The sequence below is a fragment of the Pan paniscus genome, chromosome 14, assembly GCF_029289425.2.
Source record: "Pan paniscus chromosome 14, NHGRI_mPanPan1-v2.0_pri, whole genome shotgun sequence".
In the NCBI taxonomy this organism is placed as follows: Eukaryota; Metazoa; Chordata; class Mammalia; order Primates; family Hominidae; genus Pan; species Pan paniscus.
Genome location: NC_073263.2, coordinates 24093758 through 24118497, shown reverse-complemented (window position 1 = coordinate 24118497; position 24740 = coordinate 24093758). Strand labels below are relative to the sequence as shown.

General features: G+C 43.2%; 1 protein-coding gene across 2 annotated transcripts in view; it reads left to right on the top strand.

The window, feature by feature from the left end:
- Positions 1-24740, top strand: part of PARP4 (poly(ADP-ribose) polymerase family member 4) — a 94232-nt gene that overhangs the window by 14536 nt on the left and 54956 nt on the right. For both annotated transcript variants that reach the window (XM_014347394.5, XM_034936467.3), the window contains 10 exons: positions 28-103; positions 1168-1281; positions 4580-4729; positions 5569-5706; positions 6702-6875; positions 8465-8625; positions 13006-13143; positions 14559-14654; positions 22347-22530; positions 22762-22918. In XM_014347394.5, coding sequence (XP_014202880.4) covers positions 28-103; positions 1168-1281; positions 4580-4729; positions 5569-5706; positions 6702-6875; positions 8465-8625; positions 13006-13143; positions 14559-14654; positions 22347-22530; positions 22762-22918 — 1388 coding nt within the window. The remainder of the gene's footprint in view (positions 1-27; positions 104-1167; positions 1282-4579; positions 4730-5568; positions 5707-6701; positions 6876-8464; positions 8626-13005; positions 13144-14558; positions 14655-22346; positions 22531-22761; positions 22919-24740) is intronic.

Below are 24740 nucleotides of genomic sequence, written 5' to 3'. Positions count from 1 at the left end.
ATTTTAATTATACACTACAAATTTCAGGTTTGGTATGCAGAATGTTGAAATTCCTCATCTTCCTCAAGATTTTGAAGTTGCAAAATATAACACCTTGGAGAAAGTAAGAATCTGATTTCTAGTTAGCAAAAAGAAAAAAACCTGTTTGAATGTCTTCTGGGTGTTTTTCCTATTTGGTCATTTTCTCATTGTTTTGAAAAATTATGCATATCCTGAATATCATATAGTCCTTAAAATATGAGTTAATTTTATTTATATATTTATTTTTGTGGAGACAGAGTCTCACTATTTTGCTGGTCTCGAACTCCTGGGCTCAAGCCATCCTCCCTCCTTAGCCTCCCAAAGTGCTAGGATTACAAGCATGAGCCACTGCACCCAGACCTGATTTTTAACAGTCAAGAAAATGTTTATGTTTAGAATTTAAGGTTTAAATTTTTAGTGTTTATATTATAAAAGTAATGCATGCTCATAGCAAAAATTTTAAACAGTACAAAATATCAATATGGCATTAAACATAAAAGTGCTCTTCCCTGTTACTAACAGTTTCTTGTATTTGGAAAAGGAAGGTTTGATACTAAGTATTTACACTATGTTGCATTTCCATTCCTTTTGCATTAGAAAGAAAAACAAAATCCTTTTTTTTCCCCCCACAAATGAAAATCAACACTAGTGTCTGGTGTGGCATCACTTGCCTATAGTCCCAGCTACTTAGGGGGCTAAGGCAGGTGGATCTCTTGAGCCCAGGAGTTTGAGGCCACCCTGGGCAATGTGGCAAGACCTGTCTCTAAAATATATATATAGATATAAATCGACACTAGCCTTCAAAGTGATGTTCCATTTGTATTTTGAGATATGTTAATAAAATGTAACTTGAAAATAACATTTCCCTCTTTGATAAGGAAAACATGAAAAGTGGTATGGTATAAACACACAGATCTATTTATGGGATGGTAAAAATACAGGAGGGAAACATACCAAAATATTAATAGTGATCGTATTGCTCTCAGGATTTTAGGAGATTTTAATTTTCTTCTTGATACTTTTCTATATTTTCTAAATTTTATCTCTAAATGAACATATTTTATAATTATAATCAACATTTTCAAATGGCACATGTAGTTTGATGTTTCCCGAGTGCAGCTTCTGAAAGCACATCCTGTTTTCCAGGTGGGAATGGAGGGATGCCAGGAAGCTGTGGTCGTGGAGCTTCAGTGTTCGCGGGACTCCAGGGACTGTCCTTTCCTGATATCCTCACACTTCCTCCTGGATGATGGCATGGAGGTAATGCTGTTTATATTGATTCCTATGTGTTTACTGACCTCTGTTCATAACTCGTTTCAATGAATCAGCCGACCTCCCAACCTTTTTCTTCTTACCTGTTGTCTTAGCTCAGGCTGCTATTAATAAATGCAACAGGCTAGGGAGCTTAAACAACAGACATTTATTTCTCACAGTGCAAAAAGCTGGAAGTCCAAGGTCAAAGTACAGCAGGGTTGATTTCTTCTGAAGTGAGGCCTCTCTCTTTGGCTTACAGACAGCTGCCTTCTTGCTGTGTCCTCCCATGGTCTTCCACCTGTGGGCATCTGTGTCCTCATCTCTACACATGAGGATAGCAGTCATATTGGATCAGGGCCCACCCTTATGATCTCACTTAATTAATCAATTACCTCTTGAAAGGCTCTGTCTCCAAACACAATCCTGTTGTTGAGGTCCTGGGAGTTAGGACTTCAGCATATGCATTTTGTAGGGGTACAGTTCAGCCATAACACCTGGTAAATAATTTTGCAAAGGGGAAATGTGTTCTCTTTTGGAGTGTGGGAGGTGAGGACCTCACCCCCTGAGTAGATCAGCACAGGGTCCCGCTAGAAGGGAATGTTTACTGGGTGCAGGGTATATAGCATTTCTGCCCTTGTTCCACATCACTTTTGGGATATTTTCCTAATATTTACACCTCTGAAAGCATTCCACTGATATACTTCATTAAGCACCTGCTGTGTACCAAGCAGTCGACTAGGGCTGACACTCAAAGATAAAAATAGCTTCACACCCTGGCGTCAGAGATCACTGTCTAGAAAGAAATAACACTCATCATTACAATCCACTGTGACATTTCCAATCCTGAATATATATATGGGGTATTGAGGGCTCAAGGTCACAGAGCCCTGGGAACAACAAAGGAGGCTTTGCAGAGGCCATACCTTTGCCCTAGGTCAGTATCAGGTCAAGAGCACAGTTCCAATCTAAAACAATCATGAAACAAAAATAAATTTAGAATTAATGCCTGATGTTCAAATAAAATGCTGCAGCACCCACCAGGATGCCTTCTCAAGTAGACATTCAGAGTTACAGATCTATCTTTTTTTTTCTTCTTTTTCCCCGAGACAGAGTCTCACTCTGTTGCCCATGCTGGAGTGCAGTGGTGCGATCTCGGCTCACTGCAACCTCTGCCTCCCAGGTTCAAGCGATTCTTGTGCCTCAGCCTCCTGAGTAGCTGGGATTACAGGCATGCGCCGCCACGCCTGGCTAATTTTTGTATTTTTAGTAGAGACGGGGTTTCACCATGTTGGCCAGGCTGGTCTCGAACTCCTGACCTCATGATCTGCTTGCCTTGGCCTCCCAAAGTGCTGGGATTACAGGCATGAGCCACTGCGTCCTGCCTACAGCTCTATCTTGGGCCAGGAAACAGTCACTTCTCCGTGAGAGTGGCCCTCACAGAGGCCCACACAGGCTCCAGGAGCTTTTCCCTTTGTTCCCACTCTGAGTGTCAGCTCAGGTACAAGAGAAAGAGACTCACGTCAGGTGGATGTGAGATCCACTTGGCTTGGAAGCCCTACCCCACAAGAGCCCATAGCTCTTGTAGCATTGTCTCGGGTTCCAGATGCCCTCAAGGGACATACCCAATTATATGAGTCACTGCTCTCTGACAAGCCCAAAGCTTGGGTTTCCCACCATTGAGCCCCCAGTCTCAATGCAATTTATCAATGAGAGGCCACAATTACATAAGCAATTTTGCCTACTATTACAGCTGACATGCCATCTTTATCAGATTTCCATGGGAAAAGAGCTAGAAAGCGAATCCATGGTCGAATATGTCCAAGAAGGAGAAGGGGTTTTGTTACCCTTGTACCCTGAAATGCATACTGGATTTTGTGGAGGATTTAGTTGTTTGGGTAAGAAGTAAGTAAAAACGAAGGTGAAAAACATGATAGAATGTGTCGTTGTTTTCTTCATTGAGAAAGAAAACCATAGCATCGTTTAGGCCAGGACATCCTCAGGGTGCCTTCCTCCGTTAGCAAGCCCAAGTCTGTGTAGAGCACCCCCTGGGTGAGCCTGGTTTGCTGAGCAGAGAAGCCTGTCCACCTTGATAGCAGTGAGCCTTAGTCCACCGTTCTGCTGAAGAGGATTTTCCAGCCTGCCCTTCTGCTTAATAAAACCATTTTGATGGGAATCTTCCAAAATTATGTTAAACTCTACCGTCTTAAATGGAGTGACTTCAACAGGCACTCCTATTTTCCAAGTTTCAGAGGCATCCTGCGGCCCCCCTATCTGGGAGGGCGGCTTATGGGTATCCTGAGTAGTGTGGCTTCCCAGGGGTCCACACCCGCAAGCCAGGGGCTCAACCAACACCTACAAGGACACCAGGGCTTTGAGCTGGGGCAGGTTCTCCCAGATTTTCCTGGGGTTAATGTTAGGATCACTGCCTACTACAGGGGCAGGAGTTGCCCAGAAGAGCAGAAAGTGCCGCCTCCACAGGCAGTTTGGGATGAGGGAGGAGCTGGAGCCTTTAACACGTGCATGACCTAATAACTTTCCTGCCTGTCTACTGGCTGTGATTTCATTTTCGCTGTGTGCCCGTCTCTAACAGTTCTTCCTTTTCTGAAGTATTTTTCTTTTCTTCCCCTTCCCCTCCAGATTTTTTTTTTCTCATTTCCAAAAAGCTGGAAAACCAGATTTACAAGCTAATTAGACTGGTTTGTAAGGAGTCTGTAGACTTGGAAGGAAGCTTTGAGTAACTCTCCAGTGAAACAAATGATCTTTTCTGTCTGCTGTGCATTCTCAAGCTTTTTCCCCTCTACCTCCAGGTTTTAGGCTATTAAGAGTTTAAAATTTTGGTAATTCTGGCCAGGCATGGTGGCTTACGCCTGTAATCCTAGCCCTTTGGGAGGCCGAGGTGGGTGGATTTCTTGAGGTCAAGAGTTATTCAAGCCAACATGGTTGAAACCCCATCTCTACCAAAAAAATACAAAAAAAATTAGCCAGGTGTGGTGGCGCATGCCTGTGGTCCCAGCTACTCAGGAGGCTGAGGCAGAAGAATCGCTTGAACCCAGGAGGTGGAGGTTGCAGTGAGTTGAGATTGTGCTACTGCACTCCAGTCTGGGCGACAGAGCAAGACCCTGTCTCAGAAAAAAAAAAAAAAAGAAAGAAAAAGAAAAGAAAAAGAATTTAAAATTTAAGTAATTCTTTGAAAAAAACTAATTTCTAAGCTTCTTCATGTCAAGGACCTAATGCTTTATTTATGTTCAATAAAGCTAGATATGTAAATAATGACTGTACTTTTGCTATACACCATAATTCACAGACTAGAAGACAGTTTGCTATAAAGAAAACCTCTGAAGATGCAAGTGAATACTACGAAAATTACATTGAAGAACTGAAGAAACAAGGATTTCTACTAAGAGAACATTTCACACCTGAAGCAACCCAATTAGCATCTGAACAATTGCAAGCAGTGAGATTGATTTATAATTTTTTTGTTGTTGATTGAATATTTTTAATAGAAATGTTTTCTCTATTACAAATAAAAGACTGGGCCAGGCTTGGTGGCTCATGCCTGTATCCCAGCAGTTTGGGAGGCCAAGGCAGGAGGATCACTTGAGGCCAGGAGTTCAAGACCAGCCTTGGCAACATAGAGAGACCCATTTCTACATAAACTGAAAAACATTAGCCAGGAATGGTGGTGTACCTGTAGTCTTAGCTACTCATGAGGCTGAGGCAGGAGGACCACTTGAATCCAGCAGTTCGAGGTTACAGTGAGCTATGATCATGCCACTGCACCCCAACCTGGGCAATACAGCAAGACCCTGTCTCAAGTAAATAAATAAATGTCAGGAGGGAAGAGGAGGAGTTCAGAAAAGGAAATCTGAACTCATAGAAAGGCATGGAAGTTGAGTGGGGAATGTGTTTTAGAACAAGCCAGGAGATGTATTGCTTATTTCAGCAGCAGACCCTCCCAGCTTTTGGGAGATCTCTTTACAACCTAGGCCATGAGTCAAGGGTCCTTAATCCTGACTTCGTGTGTTGACTACTACTGACAGGCCTAGAGCTTACAGGGTGAAGGAAAAAAATAGAACAGGAAGAAAAGGGGGTAGGAGGGAATCAGAGAAGAGAGAATGGAGGAAGACAGAGGGAGGATCCAGTAGAGAAAGGATTTAGTTACCTGGCTGGGGATGACTCTCCTGGGCTCTAATCAATTATTTCTCCTCACACCTCTGTTCGTTGGCCCATGTAAGTTTTACACAAACTCACACATGATGACTTTTTGGTGGCATTTCTATTTTGTTGTTGTAGTTGCTTTTGGAGGAAGTCATGAATTCAAGCACTCTGAGCCAAGAGGTGAGCGATTTAGTAGAGATGATTTGGGCAGAGGCCCTGGGCCACCTGGAACACATGCTTCTCAAGCCAGTGAACAGGATTAGCCTCAACGATGTAAGTTGGTGTGTCGCTGAAACAGAATGTGAAAAATCTGCCTCCTGGTTGATTGGCTTCAGCAATAACACATGTGTTTGCATGCTGGCCTGACTGCTCTGGAATTCATTCCTAAATGTTCTTTCCTTGTACCCTGAAGAAAGAGACCACTAACAGCACTAAGGAGAAAAGCTTCTGAGAAAACTAGACATCCCTGTCTATAAAATGTCAGCCTCAAGAGCTGATCGAAGGCAGGCTTCTGGTGCTGGCCAATTAGGAGGCCTGATCCTCTGTGCCAAGAGGCTTGCAGGGAGCTGGAGGGTTATGGGTGGTCTTGGTCCCCAGTCAGATGCCCTAACCGCAGTCCATTTCCTAGTGACTCCACAGTCTCGCACCTTCTGTCTTAGGAAAGGCAGGCATGCCTCCAGACCACCAGAAAATGTTCTTCCCTTCTTGATTAAGCATAATTACAATGAAAAGAGCAGACAAAAGAAGATACCCCAATGGTACAACTTGTGCAACTGCATTGTTGTATTGAAATAATATGGTCAGTTTTCCTCTGGAATTAAACTAATTTATCTCAAGGAGAAAATGGCTAACAGGGATAAAGCCCATGAGGTACTTGTGTAATTAGAAACACATTCAGGAGGTTTTTATCCCTGGTCTGATTCTGACAGCTTTCTAAATTTCTCATGTGAAAAGCAAGTCTATCACAGTTGCATTAGTGTTTCTCTCTCTGTGTATATGTATGTAGATGTGTCCACATATGTATAGAAATATAAGACTCTGGTTCTTTCTTCTAGTAAAACTGAGCCTAGTTTTGCAACAATCCTCATGGCATCTTTGCCACAACTGAGATACGTCTCCAATAAAGATCAGCATTTGCTTTGTGATGGCTCTCCAGTAGAAAATGGATAGTCTTGACATGTCTAACAATTATTTATATAGTTTTGTGCATGCTCCTTAATTTCTGTATTGAGATTTCATTGTAATAAGCATATATGATCTGTTGAAAGGTGAGCAAGGCAGAGGGGATTCTCCTTCTAGTAAAGGCAGCACTGAAAAATGGAGAAACAGCAGAGCAATTGCAAAAGATGATGACAGAGTTTTACAGACTGATACCTCACAAAGGCACAATGCCCGAAGAAGTGAACCTGGGACTATTGGCTAAGAAAGCAGACCTCTGCCAGGTAAACCTCTGAAATATAGAATTCTATTTATTATAAAATATGTTGAGGGTGGGGGTCTTTAGAAATCTGATGAATGAGGTAACACTGAATCATGAAATTGTCTCCAGAGTTGTGCTAGAAAATAAATTGTTGAACCATTTTAGAAAGCCCTGGATCCTTATGAAAGTTAAACCATATTTTCAAATGTGAATATGTTGGCACAGTGACATAAGTGCAGAAATAGGTTTAAAATTGCTATCTTGTAAAATAACTTTTCAGACTCTGGAATGAGTTCGGATCCTCTGCAGGAGAAAGGGGAAACTGCAACTGACTTAAACGATAAGGACATTTACGTTCTCAGACAATAAGAAGTCCAGCTGTGGGCTGCCTGCTGGCCCAGGTCACCCCGAGACTCAGTGTGTCAGTGTTATCAGAGTCCCAGCCTCCTTCCGTCCCTCTGTACTTCCTGTAGAGTGACGGCTCTGCTCTTAGCCTGGCTTCCTCGTGATCTGCAGATGGCTGCAGTAGTTCATGGCATCCCATCTGTAATAGTTCTTTTTGTGTCACATAGAGGAAGCCCCTGGCAGACTCATATTTCTCTGGTCAGAATGAAGTCATGTGCACAATCTCAAACCAGTCACTGGTGAGGAGATTGGAGCCACTGTGGCTGCTCAGAAATGGGCCATCTCCTCTGAGCTGCCAGGAGAGAAGCAGGCTTAGTGAGTAGAGGAAGGCAGCCACAGCAGCCAACCCTGCCTTAGACTAGGCTGAAGTCACTCTCTTGGTCCGTGTTCCCTCATCTGTGCATGCAGGGATTTGGCCAAGATCAGAGATTCGTGTCCTAGACTTCAGAGGAGTTTATGGATGTGAAATTTTGCATGTTTGGGAAATAATCGCTTTCAACAGATTCCCAGAGGAATCAGTAATCCAAAATAAGGAAAGAACTGGTCAATGAGAAAATATAAGACCCTTCCAAATTTAAAATTCTATGATTTACCTAACATCAAACATAAAGAGTCTGTCAGTCGGGTGTGGTGGCCCACGCCTGTAAGCCCAGCACTTTGGGAGGCCAAGGCAGATGGATCACCAGTCAGGAGTTCGAGACCAGCCTGGCTAACATGGTGAAACCCCATCTCTATTAAAAATACAAAAAATTAGCTGGGCATGGTGGCATGCACCTGTAATCCCAGTTACTCAGGAGGCTGAGGCAGGAGAATCGCTTGAACCCAGGAGGCAGAGAGTGCAGTGAGTCAAGATCACGCCACTGCACTCCAGCCTGGTCAACAAGAGCAAAACTCCATCTAAAAAAAAAAAAATGTCAATTATCAGTGTTGCTAAGAGGGAATGTATAGTGCCCATTCAAATACAATTCTGGAGGCTAAGGTAGGAGGATCTCTTGAACTCAGGAGGTTGAGGCTGCAATGAGCTATGGTCATGCCACTACACTCCAGCGTGGGTGAGAGCAAGACCCATCTCAAAAATAAATAAAGTAAAACAAGCTTTGGGGGAAAATGGACTTTTCCTATCTTTTTGAGAAAGTGTTAATGTGATATAAATATTAATTTTGATATGTGGTGATTCTGACATCTCTGTATTATTTCCACCTACAGCTAATAAGAGACATGGTTAATGTCTGTGAAACTAATTTGTCCAAACCCAGCCCACCATCCCTGGCCAAATACCGAGCTTTGAGATGCAAAATTGAGCATGTTGAACAGAATACTGAAGAATTTCTCAGGGTTAGAAAAGAGGTTTTGCAGAATCATCACAGGTAAGCATAAAGGAAATATCTCAGGATCTGTTATAATATAATGCTCTTTGAGACTCCGTTAAAGAGCTAATTACAGTAATTACCTAGATAATCTTCAGCAACAAGCCACAGTAGCGGTGGTGTGATGACAAATTACTTTCTTCTCTTTTCATAACGGTGCCTGGGGCAGTATTCTGTGCTTGAAAACACCCTCTATATTCCACTCCGATTTCAAGGTTACCTAATCTTGTTGAGGGTTAAATTTAAAAATTTTAAAACGTGTTTGAGTTTGTATTTTGTAGGTTATTACAGAGAAAAAGCCACTTAAACTGATTTAAATGTGCAGGAATATGGGTATGGCGTCTCTAACGTGGCCTCTCTGTGGCATGAAAAACTGCCCCTGAAAACCTGGAAAACACGTTCCTAAATACCAGTTACACTTGGGCCCTCATTCACTGTGCATACCCAGGGTCCTGCGCTGAGGGGCATTCTCCAGTAACAACAAACATGATGGACCACCTGCTCAGATGAGCCCTTGCTGGGTGTCAGCACCCCTGAGGGTCACCGTGGCTGATTCTGTGCCCAGCTTCTCAGTTTGGAAACCCCATTGCACGCTTGTTCTCGAGCATGGGACTGACTCTTTTGACCTGGTGGTTCATTCCGTTGCAGCAGTTCCTCTTCATCAGCTTGGCACAGCCCTTAGAACGAATGGTGGTGAGTTGTAGCCGTACATACCAGCTTATGAGAGCCAGTTGTCAACATTTAAGAGATTTGGTGAGCTGGTTGTTAAACCATGGGTAGCTTGAAATTGGACACGGGGAGGATTTGCACCATGGAAATCAGCAAATGCTGCAAATCAGGGCTGTGCGGGGGCGTTGCTGCTGTTGTTTAGACAGCTGGTTTTCCAGAGCCCCACTAAAACCACACCCAGCCACTCTTACCTTATGGCCTGACTCAGACCCATCTAAAATTATGTTCTACTTTCCTTGATCATTCTCAAAATCCATTCCCAAAACCACTTCACATCTACTAAGATGGCTATGATTTCTTTTGTTTTTTTATTTTATTTTTTATTTTTTTGAGACGGAGTCTCGCTCTGTCACCCAGGCTGGAGTGCAGTGACGCAATTTCGGCTCACTGCAAGCTCCGCCTCCCGGGTTCACGCCATTCTCCTGCCTCAGCCTCCCCCGCAGCTGGGACTATAGACGCACGCCACCACACCTGGCTAATTTTTGTATTTTTAGTAGAGACGGGGTTTCACTGCTTTAGCCAGTATGGTCTTGATCTCCTGACCTTGTGATCTGCCAGCCTCGGCCTCCCAAAGTGCTGGGATTACAGGCATGAGCCACCACGCCCAGCCATATGATTTCTTTTTAATGGAAAATTATAAGTGTTGGTGAGGATATAGAGAGACTGAAAGCGTCACACATTGCTGATGGGAGGGAAAAATGATGCAGCGTCCGTTAGATGATTCCTCAACAAATTCCACTTGATTACGATAAGACCCAGCAATTCCACTCCTAGTTCTATACTCAAAGGACTTGAAAGCAAGTACTCAAATAGGTACTTGTACATGAATATTCATAGCAACACTATTCACAACAGCCAAAAGGTGGTTAAATAACCCAAATGTTCATCAACAGGGAAGTGGATAAACAAAATGTGATAAATATATGTAATAGAATATTATTCGGCCATGAAAAAGTAATGAAGCACTGACACATACTACAAATGGGTGAACCTCAAAAATATGCTGAGTGAAAGAAGCCACATATTGTACGATTCTGTTTATATGAAATATCTAGAATAGATAAATCCACGGAGACAGCAAATTGTGTGGTGCCATTAGAGGGAGGGTTGGGGACTGACAGCCAAAAGGTATGGGGTTTTCTTTTGGGCAAATAAAAATTTTGGAACTAGAGGTGGTGATTACATGACATTTTGAATGTTCTGTACTAAATACTACCAAATTGTACACTTAATGGTTAATTTTATCTTTTTGGAATTTCACTTTAATTTTTAAAAAGTCCGGGCCGGGCATGGTGGCTCATGCCTGTAATTCCAGCACTTTGGGAGGCCGAGGTGGGCAGATCACTTGAGGTCAGGAGTTTGAGACCAGCCTGGGCAACATGGTGAAACCCTGTCTCGACTAAAAAATACAAAAATTAGCCGGGCATGGTGGCACACATTTGTGGTCCCAGTTACTCCAGGGGCTGAGGCACAAGAATCGCTTGAACCCGGGAGGTGGAGGTTGCAGTGAGCCAGGATTGCACCACTGCACTCCAGCCTGGGAGACAGAACAGGACTCTGTCTCAAAAACATTCATTCCCACAGGCCTTCTCCAGATTTTGTTTTTATATGTAATCAAATTCTTTTGGTTTGACTTTTGACCCTCCCCTAGGTGTCTGCTGAGATCTGTACTAAGTAAGAGTCCAGTGACATGGAAGGTAGAATCGGGAGGGCAATAAGCTTTCTCCAGGAAGACAGGAAGAGCCACGTCAAGCCCCGGGAGTGGCAGCTGCAGTTCAGCCCTCCAGGGCTACCTGAGCAAGCCCTTGGCGAGCCACCCCACCTCCTGCGTACAAAAGCAGTCACACAGCTAAAGTGGGCTTCTTTCTAGGGAAAGATCCTGCTGCTGTGAAAAGTTAGATTTTCTTCATTTCACTAATCATGATTTCTTTATATTACTTTTTTCTAGTTATAAAACTCGTGTTCTTTGCTAAAAGCTTAGAAAATATCTAAAAATATGAAGAAAATTAAAAATCACTCAAAATATCACCACCCAGAGACAACCCAGATATAATATAACCACTGTTGACATTTGGGTATAGAACATAATCCAGCCTGAATCACCCCGATGCTGTTCACCCCGGGGGTATGCTGGTAAGCCAGCTCTGTGAAGGAAAAGTCCTGGTCTGGAATATTTGCTGAGTTCTGGGAAGCAAATACTCCCACCATAGCTAATGTCAAGGTACTGACCTGAGGCCACTGGACATGGGGTTGGGAAGATGTGCCCTTCCTCCCACCACAGCTGCCCTCAGCCATACTCTTGTCTCCCCCAACAACTGCCCCATCTTAGCTACCCACTCAGAGCCAGTGTGGGGTCTCTCTGTCCCTCATCCCCACATAACCATGTTCTCTCTGTCAATTCTGCCTTCAAAGTGTCCTTCATCTGTTGGCTACTTCCATTCACTCTGCTGCCATCTTTAATCCAGATCCTGTTATCCCGTCTACAGTGTCCTTCCAGATGCTCTCCTCTACTCCTGCCCCATCCAACCCATCACAACCAGTGAGGTCTTAAAATACACATTTTATGGTGCCACATTCCAATAAATGTCACCTCCCAAGAGAGTACTTTCTTGACAACCCTCTCTCCAAACCTGCTTGGTTTCCTAAACAGCACTTAAAAATAAGGTATTTGATAACTTTTTTTTTTTTTTTTTTTTTTTGATGGAGTCTTGCTCTGTCGCCAGGCTGGAGTGCAATGGCGTGATCTTGGCTCACTGCAACCTCTGCCTCCCGGCGTCAAGCGATTCTCCTGCCTCAGCCTCCCGAGTAGCTGGGACTACAGGTGTGCACCACCATGCCCTGCTAATTTTTGTATTTTTAGTAGGGACGAGGTTTCACCATGTTGGCTAGGATGGTCTTGATCTCCTGACCTCATGATCCGCCCACCACAGCCTCCCAAAGTGCTGGGGTTACAGGGGTGAGCCACCATGCCCGGCCGATAACTTTCTTTTCTTTGAGACAGAGTCTCGTTCTGTCGCCCAGGCTGGAGTGCAGTGGCGCGATCTCGGCTCATTGCAACCTCTACACCACCCCCCTGCCCCGGGTTCAAGTGATTCTCCTGCCTCAGCCTCCTGAGTAGCTGAGACTACAGGTGTGCACCACCATGCCCTGCTAATTTTTGTATTTTTAGTAGAGACGGGGTTTCACCACGTTGCCCAGTCTGGTCTCAAACTTCTGGGCTCCAGTGATCTAACCGCCTTGGCCTCCCAAAGTGCTGGGATTACAGGCCTGAGCCATTGCGCCCAGCCAGAAGTTGCATTCTTCTTTATTGTTGTTGAAAGACATGGTCTTGCTCTGTTGCCCAGAGCAAGAATTATATATTCCATATACTATTGTTTATTTGACAAAATTGGGATAATACTATGTATAAAGTTTTGTAATCTTTTAAATTTTATATTTTACTGTATACTTTACTACATATCCTTATTTTTGTTAAATAATATGGTTATTTTAATACCTACATAATACTTCCAAGATATGCTGTGCTGTGACTCATTGAATCAGTTTCCTGATAATGGACATTTGGACTCTTTTGGGATTTCTTCTGCTATAATGACTTTTTGTTTTGTTTCCCATTATGTAATCTAAAGGCTTTTCTTCTAATTCTTACAGTAAGAGCCCAGTGGATGTCTTGCAGATATTTAGAGTTGGCAGAGTGAATGAAACCACAGAGTTTTTGAGCAAACTTGGTAATGTGAGGCCCTTGTTGCATGGTTCTCCTGTACAAAACATCGTGGGAATCTTGTGTCGGTAAGAGTAGCCATCTTTATTTTTCAAAAATTTCAGGCTCACAAATGTGAAGTGTTTTACTTCTTTTTTTCCTACTTTTTTCTATATTACGTGAGTCTTTTCAGTTAAAATCAGCTAGCTTACTGCATTCTGGAGAAAATTACACACTTTATAATTAAGTGTGTAATTTAAATTACATATTTATGGCCAGGCATGGTGGGTCACACCTGTAATCCTAGCACTTTGGGAGGCTGAGGCAGAAGGATCACTTGAGGCCAGGGGTTCAAGACCAGCCTGGAAAACCTAGCAAGACCTCATCTCTATTTTGAAAAATTATGTATTTATTATTTTTAAAGTGTAGTATATAGGTATGAATTGCTTCTTGAAGACTGTATCGTATGAAGAAAAGTGATTCTATATTCATGAGTCTTCCATGTGTATCTAATCTAGGGATAGCCCAATATTTAAGGCGAAGAGTCCAGAAATTAAGAGTGTGCACCAGACAACATGAGTTGTTTATTTGAAACATAACTCTAAGATTCTGTTTGCTTTGAATTACTACTTAATATTAGGGCTGAAACTGAAGTCACAGGAGCAGGAGAAAATATTGTTAAATGTAGATCCATTAATTACTCAGAAGAAACTTAAAAAGAAACATACAAGATCCACCTGGGGAAAAGAAAGAAAAAACAAAAAAACCATTAAACTGCTACTGAGGGACCCAAAAGACAACTTGCATGAATCAGAAGAATGCCAGTTTTTCTTGGATTATAGATTTAGTGCAATCATGATAAAATTACCCATAAGATTTTTTTAAAGAAGTGAAAAGCTGATTCTACAACATTTTTTTTTTATATTTTGAAATTACCAGAATAATTCTGGAAAAGAAGCATAATGAGGGTGACATTAATATTAAACACAAATGAACTCAAAAACACAGAAGATTTAGGATATGATACAAGTAGATCTTATCTCTGTGGAAGAAAGACAAGTTCTTCGATACTATTTATAGAGATAAATGGGTAACCACAAGGAAAAAATATAAAGTTGGACCTTTACCTCATTTCTCATACTTTAACTCCAGACAGAGCAAATATTTAAATATTTAAAATCAAACCATAAAAGTATACTAAATGAAAAATGGGAGAATCTTCTTAAAATAATCTTTAAGTAGGGATGAGCTTTCTAAGTAGGACCAAAACCCAAAAGCTATTTTACAAAATTCATTCAATCTCCTAATGTGAAATTCAAACAATAGATGTTTATATAATAAAAGGCAGAAATTTCCCTTGTGTTTCCAGAAACAACCATGGCTTCACCCTGATTGCAGAGTTCTCTGAATGCCAGAAGTTCAGTAGGAACCTGCCAAAATTCTGAGCGAGGGAGAGATGCAGTCAGTGTTGGGCTTACACCTTATCCTGCCCTTCTCTTTTCAGAGGGTTGCTTTTACCCAAAGTAGTGGAAGATCGTGGTGTGCAAAGAACAGACGTCGGAAACCTTGGAAGTGGGATTTATTTCAGTGATTCACTCAGGTATGTTCGATCCTTAATCACAGAATCGTTACTGAATACTTGCTATGTGTTTTCTTCTGTCTTTCCTTGGTGAGGGAGTTTCTCAACCAAAACACAGATTTATCTATTATATATGACCTCAATGTGGCTGGAATACTATTTCATCTTCAGCATCCTTGATAATGTTTAAATCTGCCCTTATGCCAGACGTGGTGGCTCATGCCTGTACTCCCAGCTCTTTGGGAGGCCAGGGTGGGAGGATCACTTGAGCCCAGGAGTTTAAGACCAGCCTATGCAACATAGCAAGACCCTATCTCTACAAAAAAATTAAAAAAATTAGCCGTGCATGGTGGCGCTAATAGAACCTATAGTTCTAGCTACTGGGGAGGCTGAGGCAGGAGGATCACTTGAGTCCAGGAATTCAAGGCTGGAGTGAGCTATGATTATGTCACTGCAGTCCAGCGTGGGCAACACAGTGAGAAGAACCCCATGTACATCATCTGCCAACCTCATAATTGGTATTGTGACATCATTTAATGCAAGGAAACAGACTCAGGGAGGTCAGGGAACTTGCCTAAGGTTGCAGAGCTAATTAAAGGATGGAGACTGAGTTCAGGCCCAGGACAAAGGATAATGATCCAAGATATTTAAAGAATTCCTACAAATCAATAAGGAAAAGATAAACAACCCTACAAGCAGATGTGCAAAAGACTTAAATAGAAACCTAATAGCAAAGAAAACGAGCTGGGGCCAGGCGCAGTAGCTCATGCCTGTAATCCCAGCACTTTGGGAGGCCAAGGCAGGTAGATCACTTGAGGCCAGGAGTTCGAGACCAGCCTGGCCAATGTGGCGAAACCCCATCTCTAATAAAAATACAAAAATTAGCTGGGCATGGTGGTGTGCACCTGTAGTCCCAGCTACTCAAGAGGGTGAGGCAGGAGACTGGCTTGAACCTAGGAGGCAGAGATTGCAGTGAGCTGAGATGGTGCCACTGCACTCCAGCCTGGGTGACAAGAGCAAGATTCTGTCTCAAAAAATGAGCTGAGTGCAGTGGCACACACCTGTAGTCCCAGCTACTCAGGAGTTTGAGGCAGAAAGATTGCTTGAGTCCAGGAGGTTGAGATTAGCCTAGGCAACACAACAAGACCCCATCTCTAAAAAAAACTTTTTAAAATTAGCCAGGCATTGTGTCACACACCTGTAATCAAAGCTACTCAGGAGGCTGAGGCAGGAGGATTGCTTGAGCCCAGCAGTCCAAGGCCACAGTGAGGTATGACTGAACCACTACATCCAGCTTGGGAGACAAAGTGAGACCCAATCTCTTAAAAAAAAAAAAGAAAAGAAGAAAAAAAGAGCACTGTAGTAACAGAACACTGGAAATCATGCAGATGTCCATGGACAGTGGAATGGATCCGTACATTTTGGTGGAGTCCTACATGAAGTCCTATCCTTCAGTTTAAACAAGTGGACTGTGGCTACACATGTCAAATGGATGAGCCTTAGGACCTTAGTGGATGAAAAGTTATTAGATGATTCCTTATACAGGCATACCTTGGAGATATTGAGGGTTTGGTTCCACACTACTGCAATATAGCAAATACTGCAATAAAGTGAGTCACACACATTTTTGGTTTCCCAATGAGTATAAGAGGTTTACACTCTAGTCTATTAAAGTGTGCAATAGCATTGTGTTTAAAAAAAAAACAATGTACATAACCTTAATTTTAACTTACTTTATTACTAAAAATCCTAACGATCATCTAAGCCTTCAGTGAGCCATTGTCTTTTTGCCGGTGGAAGGTCTCGTGTCAATGTCTATGGCTGCTGACTGATTAGGGTGGTGGTTGCTGAAAGTTGAGGTGGCTGTGGCAATTTCTTAAAATAAGACAACAATGAAGTTTGCCTCAGCAATTGACTCTTCCTTTCATGAAAGAGTTATCTGTAGTATGAGATGCTATTTGATAGCATTTACCTACAGTAGAACTTCCTTGAAAATTGGAGTCAATTATCTCAAACACTGCTGCCGCTTTGTCCACTAAGTTTATGTGATATTCAGAATCCTTTGTTGTCAGTTCAACAGTGTTCACATCTTCACCAGGAATGGATTCCATCTCAAGAAACCACTTTCTTCACTCTAAGAAGCAACGCCTCATTCTTTCAAGTTTGATCATGAGATTGCAGCAATTCAGTCCCATCTTCAGGCTCCAATTCTAATTCTAGTTCTCCTGCTGCTTCTGCCACATCTACAGTGACTTTCTTCACTGAAGTTTGAACCCCTCAAAGTCACCCAAGATAGTTAGAGTGAACTTCTTCCAAACCCCTGTTAATACTGATATGCTGACCTCCTCCCATAATTCATCAAATGCTCTTAAGGGCAAGGAGAATAGCAAATCCTTTCCAGAAGGTTTTCAATGTACTTCGTCAAGATCCATCAGAGGAATCACTGTCTATGGCAGCTATAGCCTTACAAAATGTATTTTTTTCTTTTTAGAGTTGGGGTCTTGCTCCATTATTGCTCAGGTGAGAGTACAGTAAGATGCAACCATAGCCATAGCTCCCTGGAACCTCAAACTGCTAAACTCAAGTGATCATCCCACCTCAGACTCCTGGGATTACAGGCATACCTGGCCAAAATGTATTTCTTTCTTTCTTTTTTTCTTTTTTGAGATGGGGTTTGCTCTTGTTGCCCAGGCTGGAGTGCAATGGTGTGATCTTGGCTCACTGCAACCTCCGCCTCCTGGGTTCAAGCGATTCTTCTGTCTCAGCCTCCTGAGTAGCTGGGATTACAGGTGCATGCCACCATGCCTGGCTAATTTTTGTATTTTTAGTAGAGATGGGGTTTCATCATATTGGGCAGGCTGGTCTCGAACTCCTGACCTCAGGTGATCTGCCTGTCTTGGCCTCCCAAAGTGCTGGGATTATAGGCGTGAGCCACCACGCCCAGCCCAAAATGTATTTCTTAAATAATAAGACTTGAAAGCTGAAATTACTCCTTGATCCATGGCTGCAGAATGTAAGTTGTGTTAGCAGGCATGAAAACAACAAATTCCTTGTACCTCTCCATCAGAGCTCCTGGATGGCTAGGCACTTTGCCAGTGAGCAGTCATATTTTGAAAAGAACCTTTTTTGTTGAGCAGTAGATCTATACCTTGGGCTTAAAATTCAGTAAACCATTCTGTAAACAGATGTGCTGTCATCCAGGTTTTGTCGTTCCATTTGTAGAGCACAGAAAGAGTAGATTTAGCACAATTCTTAAGGGCCCTAGGATTTTTGGAATGGTAAGTGAGCACTGGCTTCAGCTTATAGTCACCAGCTGCATTAGCCCCTGACAAGAGTCAGCCTGTCATCTGAAGCTTTGAAGCCAGCCATTGACTCCTCTCCAGCTGTGGAAGTCCTAGATGGCATTTTCTTCCAATAGAAGGCTGTTTTGTCTACATGGAAAATCTGTTGTGTAGTGAAGCCACCTGCATCAATGATCTTGGCTAGATCTTCTGGAGAACTTGCTGCAGCTTCTACATCAGCACTGGCTGGTTCATCTTCCATTGTTATGTTATAGAGATGGCTTCTTTCCTTAAACCTCAGCCAACCTCTGCTAGCTTCAAGCCTTCTTTCTGCAGTTTCCTCACCTCTCTGAGCCTTCATAGAATTGAACAGAGTTGGGGCCTTGCTCTGGATTAGGCTTTGGCTTAAGAGAATGCTGTGGCTGGTTTGATCTTCTATCCAGACCATTAACATTTTCTTCATATCAGCAATAAGGCTGTTTTGCTTTGTTATCATTCCTATGTTCACTGGAGCAGCACTTTTAATTTCCTTCAAAAATTGTTTATTTACATTCACTACTTGGGTAACTGCCACAAAAGGCCTAGCTTTCAGCCTGTCTTGGTTTTCAACATGCCTTCCTCACCAAGCCTAATCATTTCTAGCTTTTAATTTAAAGTGAAAGATGTACAACCCTTTCTTTCACTTGAACACTTAGAGGCCACTGTAGGGTTATTATTAATTGGCCTAATTTCAATATTGTTGTATCTCAGGGAATAGGGAGGCCAGAGAAGAAGGAGAGAGATGAGGGAACCACTGGTCAGTGGAGCAGTCAGAACACACAAAACATTTACCAAGCTCACCACCTTGTATGGGCACAGATTGTTGCAGCCCAAAACAATTGCAATAGTAATGCATCCAGAATTGGTGGGTTCTTGGTCTCACTGACTTCAAGAATGAAGCCGCGGACGCTCGCGGTGAGTGTTACAGTTCCTAAAGGCGGCGTGTCCAGAGTTTGTTCCTTCTGATGTTCAGATGTGTTCGGAGTTTCTTCCTTCTGGTGGGTTCGTGGTCTCGCTGGCTCAGGAGTGAAGCTGCAGACCTTCGCGGTGAGTGTTACAGCTCTTTAGGCGGTGCATCTGGAGTTGTTCATTCCTCCCGGTGGGTTCGTGGTCTCTCTGGCTTCAGGAGTGAAGCTGCAGACCTTCGTGGTGAGTGTTACAGCTCATAAAGGCAGTGTGGACCCAAAGAGTGAGCAGTAGCAAGATTTATTGCAAAGAGCGAAAGAACAAAGCTTCCACAGTGCGGAAGGGGACCAGAGCGGGTTGCCACTGCTGGCTGGGGCAGCCTGCTTTTATTCTCTTATCTGGCCCCACCCACATCCTGCTGATTGGTAGAGTCAGGTGGTCTGTTTTGACAGGGCGCTGACTGGTGCATTTACAATCCGTGAGCTAGACACAAAGGTTCTCCACCTCCCCACCAGATTAGCTAGACACAGAGTGTCCACACAAAGGTTCTCCAAGGCCCCACCAGAGTAGCTAGATACAGAGTGTTGATTGGTGCACTCACAAACCCTGAGCTAGACACAGGATGCTGATTGGTGTGTTTACAAACCTTGAGCTAGATACAGAGTGCCGACTGGTGTATTTACAATCCCTGAGCTAGACATAAAGATTCTCCACGTCCCCACCAGACTCAGGAGCCCAGCTGGCTTCACCCAGTGGATCCCGCACTGGGGCTGCAGGTGGAGCTGCCTGCTAGTCTCGCGCCGTGTGCCAGCACTCCTCAGCCCTTGGGTGGTCGATGGGACTGGGCGCCGTGGAGCAGGGAGCGGTGCTTATCGGGAGGCTCTGGCCACACAGGAGCCCACGGATGGGGTGGGAGGCTCAGGCATGGTGGGCTGCAGGTCCTGAGCCCTACCCCGCAGGAAGGCAGCTAAGCACAAGAGAGAAATTGAGTGCAGCGCCAGTGGGCTGGCACTGCTGGGGGACCCAGTACACCCTCCGCAGCCGCTGGCCCAGGTGCTAAGCCCCTCATTGCCTGGGGCCAGCAGGGCCCGCCCGCCGCTCCAAGTGCAGGGCCCACCAAGCCCACACCCACCCAGAACTCCAGCTGGCCTGCAAGTTCCCGCTTGCCCGGGTTCCCGCTTGCACCTCTCCCTCCACACCTCCCTGCAAGCTGAGGGAGCCGGCTCCGGCCTTGGCCAGCCCAGAAAGGGACTCCCACAGTGCAGCGGTGGGCTGAAGGGCTCCTCAAGTGCCGCCAAAGTGGGAGCCCAGGCAGAGGAGGCGCCGAGAGCGAGCGAGGGCTGTGAGGACTGCCAGCACGCTGTCACCTCTCGGTAACATCACAGATCATTGATCACACATCGCCATCACAGCTATAATAAAAATGAAAAAGTTTGAAACATTGTGAGAATTACCAAAATGAGACACAGAGACACAAAGGAAGCACATGCTGTTAAAAAAAAATGGCACCAGTAGACCTGGACCTGCTCAACACGGAGTTGCCGCAAACCTTCAATTTGTTAAAAAAAAAAAAAAAAGGTATCTCTACAGTGTACTAAAATGACGTATGCCTGTATGTGCAAGGCTCAAAAACAAGCAAAAGTATACATTACATTGTTGAGGGCTCAAGCCAGTAATTCTAACCCTTTGGGAGGCCAAGGTGGAAGAATTGTTTGAGGCCAAGAGTTCAAGACCAGTCTGGGCAACATAGTGAGACCCCATAGCTACAAAATGTTTTTAAAAATTAGCCAGGCGCAGTGGTGCACACCTGTAGTCCCAGCCTCAGGAGACTGAGGTGGGCGGATTGCTTGAGGCCAGGAGGTTGAGGCTGCAGAGAGCTATGATTGCACCACTGCACTCCAGCTTGGATGAAAGAGTGCGAGACTCTGTCTCAAAAAAAAAAAAACAAAAAAAAAACACAAAAGAGAAAACTTATAAAAAAGGGGACACAGTAAAACCTCTCCCAACCTACCCAGGGTCCCCTCTGTGGCTCCTTATGGAATAAATTCCACATGGGAAAAAAAGAGAAAATAATACACACAAAAATCAAGACAATGATCAAATTACCTCTGGGTGGGAGAGAAGGTGAGCTGTGGGGCAGCATAGAAGTTTTAGGGATGTTCTAGTTCTTAACCTAAGTGGTAGCTATATGGATATTTATCTTCTTATTCTTTAAATATGTATATCATAAATGTTTTTTCCTATGCACACTGTATCAAAGTAAAAATTTTTAGATGTGAATTGAGCCAAATAGCAGTGGATTAAGAAGTAAATGAGCCAGAAGAGACGGTCACTGGCCCCCTTTGCCAGAACGTGGTGAGATAGGAAGGAATAGAGAGAGCTCCAGGGAGAAGTCCAGAGTGGGGTTTAATGAGAAGGAAGAAAGCATGCTTGTAAGTTGCAGGAAAAGAGCCCTCCAAAGGGGAGAGGGTTTTAGAAGGAATGGGGGAACTGATTTTTTTTTTCAGTAGGTGAAACAAAGAAGGGTCATCTGGCCATACTTCGGCATTTTGAACTTAATCTTTAAAAAATAGAGATGCGTCTCCAAAATGTTGTGTACAAAGGTGTGTCCTAGTCTGTGCTCCTAATAGCAAGAGTTGCCTTATTAAAGCTGCTGATTCCCAAAGAAAGATAAAACAACATTTCTCATTTGGATATAATTTGAAATGTTTGTTTTTCCTTTCAGGAGGCTTTGTGAGAGCTTGTCTTTCCCTTTGACCAGTTCTTACTCACTTGGTACCCACGGTTCTTATTCCTTTCCGAGCTTTAGTGCAGAGAATTAAATCTACTTTTTCCTAATTAATAAGGTGGTGATTTTTCCTTCTCTTTACCACCCTGCTATTTATGATAGTAAAATGTGTATATTTTAGTAGCTAACAAAGATTTAGGAGAACAGTAGAATTCATTTCTCTCTGGAAACAAAGTGCTTTGAGCACTGCCTAGCACAACATAAGGGCAATATACATATTTGTCACATAGAAATGCGAAATAGGCCAGGCATGGTTGCTCATGCCTGTAATCCCAGCACTTTGGGAGGCTGAGGAGGGAGGATCACTTGAGCCCAGGAGTTCGAGACCAGCCTGGGAAACATAGTGAGACCCCATCTTTGCAGAAAATTTTAAAAGTTAGCTAGGTGTGGTGCACACCTGTAGTCCCAGCTACTCAGGAGGCTGAGGCAGGAGGATCACTTAAGCCCAGGAGTTTGAGACTGCAGTGAGCTATGATCATGCCACTGCACTCCAGCCTGGGTAACAGAGCAAGATTCTGTCTAAAAAAAAAGAAGAAATATTAAATAAATAAGTGCATAATAAAGTTCTAAATTGAGTCTTTGGAGATATTTCAATAATAGGAAAATTTAGAACAGTTTACCAGGAAAGTCTTTTCAATAGTATGTTATTGACAAGTCACTCTAAGCTATAAATATGTGTTTATTTCCTTTTGCATGTAGTACAAGTATCAAGTACTCACACCCGGGAGAGACAGATGGCACCAGACTCCTGCTCATTTGTGACGTAGCCCTCGGAAAGTGTATGGACTTACACGAGAAGAACTTTTCCTTAACTGAAGCACCACCAGGCTACGACAGTGTGCATGGAGTTTCACAAACAGCCTCTGTCACCACAGACTTTGAGGTATTTTTATTTCAAGGAACAAGCAAAGAGGGTCTTGAATGCTCAAAGAAAGGCCTTAGTTTTTTGCTCCTATTTTCATTAAATATGCTTAAGTTTAAATAATTGTTATATATTTACTGCATGAATTCAACATTTTCTAAATTAGCAAACATGCTTTTATGAAAACATCTGCCAATACAGGTTTTTTGTTGCTATTGTTGTTAATCACCTACTGATTTCTATTTGCTCTAGGATGATGAATTTGTTGTCTATAAAACCAATCAGGTTAAAATGAAATATATTGTTAAATTTTCCATGCCTGGAGATCAGATAAAGGACTTTCATCCTAGTGATCATACTGAATTAGAGGAATACAGACCTGAGTTTTCAAATTTTTCAAAGGTTGAAGGTAGGACAATTTTCTTGAATGCTGTTTTATGTTATTATATTTATAGACCTCAAATGTTATATTTTCAATGGAATGTATATTTGCATTTGTTATATCTATGACCTCATCCATAAGTATTTCATTTCCTTTCAATCTCAAAATTGTTTCCCACAAATTTCTCTCAGTGTTAACATCAGTCAAACCCGTCTGCCTAGTATCAAAATAGAGCACTTAATTTTAAAATATATATATTTCTTTTTTTTTTTGAGACAGGGTCTCACTCTGTCCCCCAGGCTGGAGTACAGTGTGTGATCAAAGTGCACTGCAGCCTCAAACTCCTGGGTTCAAATGATCCTCCTGACTCAGCCTCCTGAGTAGCTAGGACTACCATCCGTGACTTTTTTTTTTAGAGACAAGTTCTCACTATGTTGCCTAGGCTGGCCTGAAATTCCTGGCATTAAGCGATCCTCCTGCCTTGGTATCCCAAAATGCTGGGATTACAGATATGAGCCACCATGGCCAGCCTCATTTCCTTTTTTATCTTGCATACATAACAACTAGGATGATTGAGAAATTCCATGTGACTTCATTAACACACTGAAGTTGAGCTTATTCGCTTCAGGAATAGCCAAGGCTAAAACCTGTGGAACCTTGCTAAGATGTCATGGTGCAGAAAGTGTAATGGGGTAGGGAGAACAGACAGCAGAGCCGCTGTAGAGTCAGGAGGCCCAGGGTTTGAGTGTCGCCCTGCCACCTTGCAGTCTTGAAACTGCATGACCTTTTGCGCTCCACCTTCTCTCCGATGGGAATGAGAGCAGTACCCGCATGACAGAATTGCTGTAAGGGCTGAAGGGGAAATTGAAGGCACTGAGTAAATTGCCATGTGTGGTGCGTGTGTTAGCCGTAGTAGTGCGAGCATACAAGAGGATATTCACTTCTCAGAGTATCATGAGGCCAAACAATTACAGTATTAATTAGTAGGACTGTAAGAACACATTAACATTTTTGACCATGCTCAAATTATTTTTTGTCAGAAACGCATGAGTTCATGTGTGTTCAGGGGTGACTCCAGTTTTTTCTCTGTGAGTCATTAAGTGAAATATCTGGCAAGACAATATGTATTTATATTTCCTAACCTTATCTGTATGTTTGTGCCACTTAGAATAGGATGTGTACATTTTTCAATATGCTGCCATAGAAGTTGATTCAGTCTTCCTTGGATTGAAAATCTACGTTGTTTGATGCCATCCCAAAATGCTTGTGTGGCACCATAAATAATAGTGACCGAGCCCTTCCACACTATAAGCCAGGGAATGCAGACACCTGGATTCAGGCTTCAGCCACACTTCAGACAGTCTGAAGACCTCTGTGTATTTGTGTGTATGTTTAAATGTATGTCAAGTAATGCTGTGTTTTCAAGAGGACACCCCACAGTCTCTACATTAAAAAGGCAGAAGAGCACATGTCTGTAGTCGCAGCTACTCGAGAGGCTAAGGCAGGAGGATTACTTGAGCACAGGAGTTCAAAACCAGCCTGGGCAACATAGTGAAACTCCCATCTCTACCAAAGAAAAAAAAAAGGAAAGAAGAAAAAAAAATTTAAGCTGAAGGGTCTTTAAAAAACAAACAAAAAAGGCAGGCCAGGTGTAGTGTCTCACGCCCATAGCCCCAGCACTTTGGGAGGTCAAGGCAGGTAGATCCCTTGAGTCCAGGAGTTCAAGACCAGCCTGGGCAACATGGCTAAACCTCATCTCTACAAAAAATACCAAAAAATTAGCTGGGCATCGTGGTGCATGCGTATAGTCCCAGCTACTCGGGAGGCTGAGACAGGAGGATCACCTGAG